Here is a 12,222-nt window from a genome sequence, read left to right as displayed (position 1 = left end):
TTTATAAAGAAGGAAGATGCTGCTGGTGCTCTTTTTTCCTTTTAGACATTGACATTAGGTTATATATTAATATCCAAAAATAATAATTACATAAAGGGTAAATATAGTCAAATATCTATATAATGATGTTATTTGTCGGCAGGGGCGAAGCCACACTTATGTTAGGATGGTCAACTGACCATCTTTTGTCGGAAAATTATACTGCGTATATAAGTAAAATATTAGGTTTTAGAGGTACATAACATATTTTAAATACCCTTTGTCGGATTTATTTTTTTTTACTTATTTCAAGTTTGAATGCCCTTCAAAAAATTCCTAGTTTCGGCACTGTTTGTCAGGATATTTTTTCGTTGTTATAACGAAATATTATTGTAGAAAACATTTTAATATACCATAACATTAAATATCGATTAAGAAAATTTAGCCGTTATAGAAATATTGTTATAGAGGATGAATATTATAGAGGGTCTAACTATCTATCTATATCTATACTATATTAAAATCACGAAGGCCCTTAGCGAAATGTAGTTCGCTTTTTTTACCCTCTAAAATACATTAGACACAATTATAATTTAAGTTACTTTCCTAATACTAATCACCTAAATATTTGGTATTAAATATTTTCTTATTAAACTAAATAAGAACTCCTAATTTTTAGCCTTTAGACATTATAACATATTAATTAAATAATAAAACGTGAGTACATATTACCATCAAATAAAATACTATTAATAAAATAATATTTACCTAGAATGAAAGACTAGAATTTAAAAGTAAACTTTTTCTTTTTATTTCAAACTTGATCTTTATCATAAAAAAAATTAAATATTTAAGAAATACTTCATCTAATAGTCATTTAATTACTTTTTAAATATTTAGTAGTTTAAAATTAATGAAAATTTACTTATTAATTTGTTTCTTATTTGAACTATGTAGAAAGCTATAATATTATAAGTTTATTGGATTTCACTTTGTATATGTCTTACACTTAAATTATATATAAATGACAAAAAATAGATAAAGGAAAAATAAAAGATTTAAGAAAGAAGAGGTACGAGTTCTTGAACAATAACATAGATAGTTCATTATTTAAAAATATACAAGATTAATGCACCAAAAAAATTATTAAGTACTATACTTTTAATTTTTAAAAGTTTTAAATGAATTATTATAATTATGCGAATTGTTGAACAGAATTAATAATAGGCACAAAAATAACAAGATATTTTTTGAGATCTTTTAATTTTTAATCCGTGATACATTTAGCTAAATATGAGTGGATTCATTAGCTAGCTTTCAGTAGCATATTCTCAACTAGCTTGCTTTATTTTTTTTAATATCTTTTTTTTGTTTATTATTGTACTTTGATTTTGTGTTTATTTAAAATTCGTAGATTATTAGTTGCCTGCTTATATATTGTTAGTTGTATCCTTCAAGATTATTTATATTTTTAAGGTTCTTGTCGTGAAACTAAAATTATGAAATTACAAACGTGGAACAAATGTTAAGTTGTTTTATTGATGATTGAGGACTTCTGAGATAATTTCTTCAATTATTGAGTTAAGTTATACACAACAATAGTCATGACCATCTTTAGGAACTTGCACTTTTATTTTATAACTCAGTACTATTTTTTAAAAAAAATTACTTATTAAGACAGAATTCACATGCATCGCACGTAGTATATATAATATCTTAATTATAAAAGAGTAGACATGTGGCTCATTTATGACCTCTGTTAATTCTAGGTTATATTGTACGAATTATTCACTTAATAATTTCATCCATGTGCTGCTAGGGACAATGATAGGTTGTTATACAATGTACGGTATGTCACCATTATCAAATGGTTAACGGGAAAAAATTATCAGAAATTAGCATGAAATAATAAATATAATGTCAGCAGTCGGTAGCTATTAAAAAATGTGTGGTTTCTAATATCACGGACAACAAATAGCTAGATGCAATTATGCAAACACATATGTCTCTGATGAAATAAACACCCTCAAATAAATCATATCATATCATGATCTGTGGATCTGGAAAAAGTTTATGATCCCTCTGTATGTACCAATTCTAATTAATTTTAATTTCTGGAGCTTATGTCAAAAATCATATGAAATTTTACTATTATGGTGAATATCAAAATATTACAAAACTATTTTATAGGCTACGGGTTTTATTTTACTGATAAAATGATAAATAACTTGGTATATTAGGTTTAAAAAAAAACTTGTTATATTAGCTTTAAATATTGAAAAATCCTCACATGTTGCAATGCAATAAGAACAATTACTATGCATCAGTCCCAAACTCTGCTATAATCCTCACTAACCAATGTTTTCGCATTTAAATATATTTCAGGCCAATATTATACAAAACAAAAGTAAAAGTAAATAGTACTAAAAGTTGTCTATATTTCATACTCCAATAATTATATCTAATAGGGCTAAAAGATTCCTAAAAGTAATAAAATTATCTAATGTAGATATATTAACATGACTAAAATATATTCCCAACTAATTGGTATCTCCCGTCAACTTATTTTATTTTGAGATTGCATTTACAGTATTATGGAGAAACAGTTAGAAATATATTATTGAAAAGCCGATATTTCAGTTAAACATCGAATCTTCAAAGCTGGCTTTAATTATAAGGCTTGTGGATTCTGGAGCCACCCCACCTATTATGGAAGAACAACTGTATTTGTGAAAGTCAGTTAAGAAATGTCTACTTCCGGTCTTGGGCCTCGAAGCTATAACTTCTGCCTTTGTGTCAACTTTCATTTGGCACCTCCACTTGTTATGGTCGGACGGATAGAATTCCTCTACCCTTAATTATAATTGTCGGGTTCGAGCTCTCGAAGTGAAAAAAGTATAAAGCGAAGTGTTTTCCCTTTTTATGGACCTTACTCGGTATAAATTCAGATCAGTTGGGTGCGATGCCCATGACGGAGGACGGGTTGAGCAGGACTAGCAGGCTTTTAGGTTGGCAAGTTTCTGAAAAAAGGGTGCACATGTCGTCCCACATCGGAATGTGAGAGGAAAGTAAAGTGTTTTATAACGCATGACACAAGTTCACATGGTACGCGCGCTTTTGGGGCTCGATGTAGCATAGCCCGAAAGACAAATCCACGCGAATGTAAGTCCAAAGTAAATAATACGTGCCATAAGCTTGGGTTGTGACACCAAGGCCTCAATACGAGTATCGAAAACCAAATGAAAAACTTTCATTTGTCATTACAGAAAAATATTTGCACAGATTCTGGAACTAAAAAATTACAAACACACCAATGGTGATTTAATTAGGGGCTTATTTTCCAAAACTGGACCTAGGTTAAAAGGGCACATCTCATGTACATTTCATGACCAAAGGAAATCAAAACAAAATCCAAAACAAGCAACAGAAAATTTCATCTAATAACATACAAATCCTGCACATTATTTAATCACCGTTATTATTAATATCCTCTTGATCCTCTAGACTGATAGAGTTCCAGCCTACTCTTTGCTTCCTGCAACAATTTCTCAACTTTTTCATGTTGGCTCAAGTACGTATTTTTCGAAGCCCATTCGAGCACTGTAAGCACCTCGGCTTGAGCAAGCGCTTCACTATCAGGAACGTGCAACGCAATGTAGCATAGTAGAAGCAATGCTGGACTCTGAACTTTCTGTTCACCAAAGTAAACAAGTTGAATCAATTTATTTGCCCCGCCCGCGCTTATAATTGCCTTTGAATGATCTAAATGAAGGTAGTTATCTGAACCAGCAAATTTTGTTAGGGCCATAGCAGCTTCTTTAGAAACTGCTGCTTCTCTTTCGTCGAGCAGCTTTACTAATGGACTAATCATCCTCGTTTCTGTTGCTCGAAAAGTCCTAGCTAAATTCCCGATAGATTTAATACATGGAATAAGCAAATCCGAATCTCCTTTTTCGATTATTCTCAGCAACTGATCAACAACAGCTTTGCATGCTGTTGTATTAGGCTTGAACGCCGACCTTCTCAAATCAGCATTCTGTTCTGCTACTGACGTAATCTCCATTACTGCCATCGACGAATTGTACTTAACATCTTCAGTTCCTTTTTCTAATAGTACTGCAAAGCAAAGCAATGCCCTCGATTCAGTAATGCTACGACAAATAGAGGAATTTCCCTTGGCGAGTTGCCATAATGCTCGTGCAGCCATCGCCTTCATATAAGCTTTGGTAGCAGGATCCTCATTTTCTCTACCTTTGTTACTACTCAGCCCATTTGACGAAACAATATGCTGATGTTGATGATTGACATGATTTTGCTTCAGACCGTTGTTTCCTTTAATCTTGCCCTGATTGAAAATCTGGTTCACACCATTGACAAGATTTTGCTGATACGTCTTCGTTAGACCTTTCATTGACATAGTGGTAGTAATCACATTATGCATCTGATTCGGCTTCTTATTTCCCAAAGGATGTGGAGTGTGACAATTCTTGTCATCATCGTCGTTCACCTTGATCGGGCTATTCACATTACTATTGTTATTACTAGCCAAAACAACAGCATGAATCGAAGTAGCTTTGCTTACTATAGCATACTTGCTATGTTCTTGGACAGTCTCAAACGCGAGATGGCTAACCAGTAACCGGACTATATTATGCTGCTGAAAAAGATCTTGACATTTCGGGTAATGTTCAGAGAGCTCAGCAACTGCCCATGCCACTACTGACTGAACTTTCATTGGCGCTTCCTTCAGGATTTTCGCGAACGTTGAGCAAACACCAGCGTGTACCATGTGTTCGACACTTTCAGGATCATTTCCAAGAAGTCCAATTGCCTTAGCAGCATTTTCCTGACCTTCCAATTTCCCTTCTTTCAATAATTTCAACAAGGGTCCGACTCCACCTGGTGAGACATAATATAATTAAATATAGTTGCATTAAATTTAATAGCTTAGGGGTTTTCTTAAAGTTCTAATAGCTTAAACTTTTCGGCAAAATGGTCATACAATTCATTATGGGGGCAAAGTAGGCAGAAGTCCTAAGTTCAAATCTCAGCACCACAAAAAAGTACCAAAGAGTATTTTTGGGATTGTTACACAAATAGCCGACCAGATTGAATGTTTACTTTTTCTAGTCGGTATACATAAATTATACACTAATAATACATAGTTATACATATATTATACATGAATATACATATATTATACATCCGCCGACTATTTTTAGTTTATGATATTACATGGACTGCTATTTGGGTTATTTAAAATTTGGTCCATAAAAGAGAATTAAGCTCACACGTGACATGTTGAAAAATGACTGGATTATTTGCACCGTATGGCCTTTTCTGATGCCACTCTTTAAATTATGTCCTGGTTAGCTTAATCGGCTAATTTTGCCTTTAAAACTAGTTGGATAATTTTCAATTTTGTAGTAAATTAACCCACTAAGTTAAATGAGGACAAAGTTTAAAGAAAAATTATCCAAATAGTCGCTCATCCAACCACTTAAACTAAAAATAGTCGGTGGAGCTATATATAATATATGCATAATTTATGTATTATATGTATAATTGTATATAATCAATGTATAATCTATGTATATGGCTCAATAAAATTAACAATAAACATGATCGGCTATTTGCGTAAAGATCTCTATTTTTTATCTAAAAAGGCAATTTGTGCAAATGTCATACATAATATATAACCAACTAGGTAGTCTCTAACAGTTTAAGAATTTCAACTCACCTTCTTCAATGATCAACTTCCCATACCGATTATTATCCCGAGCCAACGACACCAACGAAGCAGCTGCATCTGATCTCTCATCCAACGAACCTGTATACAAAATCGCAATCTGTTCCCAAATCAAACACAAAATAGGTTCATTAGCAGCAATAGGCGGCAACCCCAAATACTCATCAGCACGTTCATTAGCTGAAGCCGAAACTCGCAGTAGCCACGACACATCACCAATAGAATTCTCCAACAGAGAAGTCATTTTTCGAAAAGCAGCAGCAGGGATGATAGTAAAAACCCGTTTCACTAGCCCGTTAGCTCTGCATTTTACGACGATGGACAGCGCCTTTTCGAGGACTTGCTCAGTATCTTCAATGATTCGTTTTGTTGGTCGTTGGTAAAGATCGTTGCTGGCGCGTGCTGCTTGTCGGAGAAGTGATGATAGTTTTTCTGTTTTGGATTTGATATCTGCACATTCTTGTTTAAATGAACTTGCTTCGTCTGCAGCTTTTGTTACTTGATCAGCTAGTTGGATTGGCTTTGTCAAGATCTGTTTAACTATGTCAGCCATTGATAAAACCAAAACCCCAGATCAAGAACTACAGAAAATTAAAATGGAGGCTTTATTTTGGCCACTAAGAAATTTTGGAGGATAAAAATGGAGAAATGAAGAAGGAGATTGTTTACATTTAGATGTTGCTATTGGAGTTTTGGCAATGGAGGAGTGGGAGTAAGCTGCTATTCGAGATTTGTGATCAGTTTGATAGAGTAGCAGTTTTTTCACTCTTATATAATGTTGGCTTGTGGAATATCGCATATTTTATGAGTTTGATTATTTATTTATTTTGGTTTCTCGTCTGGTATCTATAGTGGAGTCCGACTATATCTGAATTGACATTGCGTAGGGCTTCATTCAGGGAAGCGCTCCTTACCAAGGATTTTTCCATATCCGTTGTACCACATCTTTTGGTTGTTATTTTATGAGTTTGATAAGTACAACCAATGAACTATATATATTACAAATTTACCCATAATAATAATAGTATTTCCAAAAATGTTGTGAAATGATTTAGGAAAGAAGTTAATGACAGGGATAAAACAGGAAACAATTTTTTTTCCTCCTTGATTTAGTGTAATGAACAAATAAAAGTAAAAATATATTTTCAATAGAGCAGATAAGTAAAAGTGAATGGGGTGAGTACATAATTTACCTCTTAAATCACGTTTTATCCATAGTTTAACACACACTTGGAAAATGTTCCGTAAAAAGTTACCCGTAATCGGAAAGTGTGTCATAAAAATTTAACCTCATGGTCACGAGATAAATTATGTATTCTGCCAATAAAATATAGGAAGAGTACGTGTGGTAATAAATAGTTTCTCTGATTTGTAGTTGTTGTTATTGAAATTTATTGCTGTGTAATTGTGTGCAAGAATTTCATTGTTTTTAATACTAAAAGTTATTTAATGGTTGTCAGTGACTCGAGCTTGTTGTCACCTTAACGAACTTGCACGGTCTGGTCTCCTGTTATAATCTGAAAAAAAAACTCAGAAAGACAGGTCACAGACAACGTAGGGTATGCTATGTTTCACTTTAAGGACTACTCTATCACATGCGCAGATTCTGCGGCAGATTAGGAGACGTCTTCCTTATCAATATTATTTACGATTCAATAGTGTTTTAAAAGGATTTTTCTGGGCGAGTCATATGGACTGGGTAGTCCTGAGGCGAAACCATCAGGGACGAATCCACCCTTTTAGAAAGGATGGGAGGGTACTCGCTAAGATGATAAAATTATTATATATTTATATATATTTTGTTTAAATTAGGTTAAATATTTAATCTTATCACATGTAATTATAAACTAGATAAATGTGTCATGGATGATAGATCTTTTTGAAAGCTTTTCCCGAATGAAAAATTAAAATTGAATTTTATCTTGAACCTTGTCCGACTTTTTCTTTCCTTCGTACTTTTTATTTTCTTTTGTCCCGGTCATTTTTCTTTTCGGCTACGTCCCAATTTCCTAACAAGCTCCATATTAGTCACTACAAGGTGAACATTAAAAGAAATTATAGCATTCATTACCTTTAACTCCTAGATCCGTCTCTGGACGAGATATACCAAAATACACGGAGGCATACTGGCAGGACGTAAGTATTATAGGGCGCTATCCCTGATATTTCGGACACTCATCTAGGCGTAAGCCCCAACGTTCTAGGCTTTCATTTGAAACGTATGCCCCGATCAAAACTTCTCTAAATTTTAGCAAAAATTTGTCTAATAAATCTTTTTTGTTTAACTTAAACATCAAAAAGTTAACTCATAGTACAATTTCAAACTAGAAATCTCAAAAATCCAAGGTTTTTTCCTAATTGTTTGTCCTAATTTCATAATCTTTACTCTTCGTCATTTAATTATGATTTATGAGTAACAAATACACTTTAAATTTTTGTCATTTAATTATAATTTATGAGTAACAAATACACTTTAAATCTTTGTATGTAAAGTGCAAACTACAAAGCAACAAGTTTTGTCCTCTAATTTTTAGCAACTAATTTTGTCCTCTAATTCTTACTTTGCTTCCATGCTTACATTTCTTCTTTATGCTTCATTTTCTTGAATTTTTTATTTTTTGTATTCTTTAATTTATTCTTTTCAAGTTAGTTTTTGAATTTAGAATTTCTAACTGCTGGTTTTATACAACGAGTATTTATAATTTGTTATCTAGTTTTAGATTTATGAACAATAACTTTATATTATTTTTATTTTTATTCTTTAAATTATTAGAAACTAGAATATCATTTTTTTATAACTTTAAGTATATTCTATCATAATCATGTTATTGTAATGCATATTTACGTCTTTCACGTTTTTAAGTTTTTTTTTGTATGGTTCATCACATGTTAGCATGTTTATGGTAGATATATACATTTTCTTACTAATTTATTTTATTTTTTTGAATTTTTGAAATTTAATATATTTTATTTATATATTTTTATTCATTAATTATAAAATAATCAAAATTAAATACATTTGGGGTTATGTCTGTGACGACCCGGCCAGTCGTCTCATGAATTACCGCTCTGTTTCCCCCATTTCTGCTTCTTTATGCTTTATTTATCCGTGTTATGTGGTCACGGGTTGGTCGGATCGAATTCGGAATGATTTTGGTAAGGTTTGAGACACTTAGTCTCTTTTGAGGAAGCTTAAGTTGGAAAAGTCAACCGGATGTTGACTTAGTGTTAGAGAGCTCGGATGTGAGTTCTGATGGTTCGGTTAGCTTCGGGATGTGATTTGGGACTTAGGAGCATGATCGGAATGAATTTTGGAGGTTTGGAGTGGACTTAGGCTTGAATTGGCGAAGTTGATATTTTGGCGATTTCCGGTTGGTAGGTGAGATTTTGATATACAGGTCGGAATGGAATTCCGAGAGTTGCAGTAGTTCCGTCAGGTCATTCGGACGTGGTTTGGTTGGGTTTTTTATCAAAAGCGGAATTCGAAAGATTTTAGAAAGTTAGGCTTGAATCCGATATGTTTTGATTGATTTGATGTTGTTTGAGGTGTTTTGAAGATTGGAACAAGTTTGGATAAGGTATTGGGATATGTTTGTGCTTTTGGTTGAGGCTCCGAGGGCCTCGGGGTGATTTCGGATGGTTGACCGAAAGGTTTGAGACTTGTTGCAGCTGCTGAACTGTTGCTGCTTCTGGTATTTTCGCACCTGCGGATTGGGGGCCGCAGGTGCGACGCCGCACATGCGGGAGATCAGCCACAGAAGTGAAAAAGGGCCCGATGAGCAGCAACCGCAGAAGCGGTTAGGGTGATCGCATCTGCGATGTCGCAGATGCGGAAGGTTGACCGCAAAAGCGGTTTTAGCCATTAAGTGAGGAACCGCAGAAGCGGTAATTTGGCTGCAGATGCGAAATGACTGGGCAGAAAGTATAAATTGTGGCCTTTGCGAAATTTGAGCTATTTCACCATTTTTGACTTTGGCTTTGGAGCTTTTTGGACGATTTGAGAGAGGGATTTCAAGGGAACTTCATTTAGGTAAGGAATTTGGACCTAAAACTCGTTCCTATGCTATTATTACACGGATTAGAGCTAAAAATCATGGAAATTAAGGGTGAAAATTGGGAAAACTAGGGCTTGGAAACTTAGACCTTTGCTTGGAGATTTGAAGGACCATTTGTTATCGGATTTCAGAACTTTTGATATGTATGAAATCGTGGGGAGATAAGGAATCTATTGATGTAAAAATTATCAAATTTCGAGACGTGGGCCCGAGGGTCGGGTTTTAGTAATTTCGGGATTTTTGTTATTATTTGATTATTTTTGCTTGGGCTTCGTTCCCTTAGCATATTTTGACGTAGTGATTCTGATTTCGGATAGATTCGACGCAAGTAGAGGCCGATTCAAGGGGCAAAGGCATCGCGGAGTAGTATTTTCACCAGTTTGAGGTAAGTAACCATTGTAAATCTGGAACTGAAGATACAAACCCCGGTATTTGACTTGTTTTGATAAATGCGGTGACGCACATGCTAGGTAACGAGCGTGTGGGTGTGTACTGATAGGGATTGTGACTTGGTCCATCTCATAGCGACTATTAAGCTGCGTATTTGATTTGGAACTTTATGATATTCCGTACTTTAGCTATTTATACTATATTATGGGATGTATGCCATGTTTGGGGTCTTGTGCCGACCTGTTAAGACCCTTAAGGGCATTTTTAATATTTTACCTCACTCTACTATTTTACCTCACTCTACTTGTGGAAAGCATATCCTCAGTCATGTTTTACCTGCTTAAATGTTTAAAACTGATTTTATCACTCCACTTCTAATTGTGAGGACTGTTTGGGCTGAGTTCCCTATTTCTATTGTTGTGCCCGAGAGGCTGTAAGGTTAATGACTAAGAGAGGTTGAGAACCTAATAGTGAGGATATTATATGTATATATTATGGATCGGGCTGCACACCGCAGCGATATATATTAGATCGGGCTGCACACCATAGAGATATATATATTGGACCGGGCTGCGCGCCACAGCGATATGACACTTGGGCTGTAGGAGCCCCTCCGGAGTCTATACACCCCCAGTGAGCGTAGTCGACTATAAATTACGGATCGGGCTGCACGTACTATGAATATTGAGTGACGAGAGTTACTATGATTTCTATTATTATGAGATATTAACGTGCCTAAGTGTTGAGAGTGAGTATTGAGTGACGAGAGTTGAGTCACGAGTGACTGAGAGGTTGCCGAGAGGCCATACTCCGAGTGATACCTTGCCCGAGGGGCCCAATTATGATATTTTTACTGATTTCACTCTTCTTTTAAAATAAGCCTATGTTAGAAAAATTGCTAAGTATATGATTTCAAGTGTTTAAGCTGAAATTTGATTATTTTACGATGAAACAGGTTTTAAACTGTGAAGTTGGCCTGTTATCTTGTTGTTCCTTCAGTTATATGATTTTTAACTGCTCTTCACTGCTTTCAGACCTTATTTACTTTAGTTACTTACTGAGTTAGCGTACTCACGTTACTCCATGCACCTTGTGTGTAGATCTAGGTTCCCGAGCGGCAGAGTGAGGGTCCTCAGCATTGTCAGAGTTTGCCAGAGACTGCAAGGTAGCTGCATGGCGTCCACAGTCCTGATTTCTTCCTCTTACCCTTGTTTTTCCGCATTTTAGACTTGTTATATATTGGACAGTCAGATTTGTATATTTAGAGGCTATAGACTCGTGACACCAGATGTTTGGGCTGTGTTGGTTAATATTTTATTGATTCCGCACATTTTATTTTTAGTTGTCTTAAACATTTTTTATGAAAAATTTGGTTTCTAAACCTGTGTTAGAAAATGGTTTTTATAAAAGGAACTTGTTGTGGTTAATGGTTTGGGTTGGCTTGCCTAGAATGTGATAGGCGCCATCACGACCGGGTATTTGGGGTTGTGACAAGTTAGTATCAGAGCCTAGGTTACATAGGTCTCACGAGTCATGAGCCAGTTTAGTAGAGTCTCGCGGATCGGTACGGAGACGTCTGTATTTATCCTCGAGAGGCTGCAGAACCTTTAGGAAAATTCTTCATATTCTTGAAATTTTTGTCGTGCGAACTTGTTGATCCGAATACTAAACTTCTGTTAATCCATTCTCTCACAGATGGTGAGGACGCGTGCTATCGGTTAGGGTGGACAACCACCAGTACCACTAGTTGGGGCCACTAGAGGCCGAGGATGCGGTCGAGGCCGTGGTAGGGGTAGAGCAGCTAGGACAGCACCTACTGATCCACCAGCTGCCCCAGTTCAGGGTCAGGTCCCAATTGTGGATGCTACAGCAGTACCAACTCAGACATCAGCTGTGCCCATTGTGATTCCAAGCCTTCAGGAGGCTTTAGCTCAGATCTTATTAGTGTGTACCGGTTTGGCTTAGGCGGTTTCAGTTACTACGGCCGCAGCTACTTCTCAGGCCGGCGGAGGCACCCAAACGCTCGTTGCTCGCACACCTGAGCAAGTT

General features: G+C 35.3%; 1 protein-coding gene across 1 annotated transcript; it reads right to left on the bottom strand.

The window, feature by feature from the left end:
• Positions 1-3,219: 3,219 nt before the first annotated feature.
• LOC104248735 (uncharacterized) lies at positions 3,220-6,485 on the bottom strand. The gene is made up of 2 exons (XM_009805045.2): positions 5,720-6,485; positions 3,220-4,878 (listed from the first exon to the last, which is right to left on the bottom strand). Exons 1-2 carry the CDS (start codon positions 6,279-6,281, stop codon positions 3,461-3,463), a joined length of 1,980 nt encoding a protein of 659 aa, XP_009803347.1. The 5' UTR covers positions 6,282-6,485; the 3' UTR covers positions 3,220-3,460.
• Positions 6,486-12,222: the final 5,737 nt, after the last annotated feature.

This window comes from Nicotiana sylvestris, chromosome 9 (genome assembly GCF_000393655.2).
Source record: "Nicotiana sylvestris chromosome 9, ASM39365v2, whole genome shotgun sequence".
NCBI lineage: Eukaryota > Viridiplantae > Streptophyta > Magnoliopsida > Solanales > Solanaceae > Nicotiana > Nicotiana sylvestris.
This window is presented reverse-complemented; position numbering and strand designations above follow the sequence as displayed.

Bases quoted from the DNA above. Each gene is read 5' to 3' on its own strand.
- LOC104248735 (XM_009805045.2), bottom strand. From the start codon at position 6,281: ATGGCTGACATAGTTAAACAGATCTTGACAAAGCCAATCCAACTAGCT. The intron at 4,879-5,719 runs GTGAGTTGAAAT...ATGTCTCACCAG, and splicing joins GAAGTTGATCATTGAAGAAG to GTGGAGTCGGACCCTTGTTG.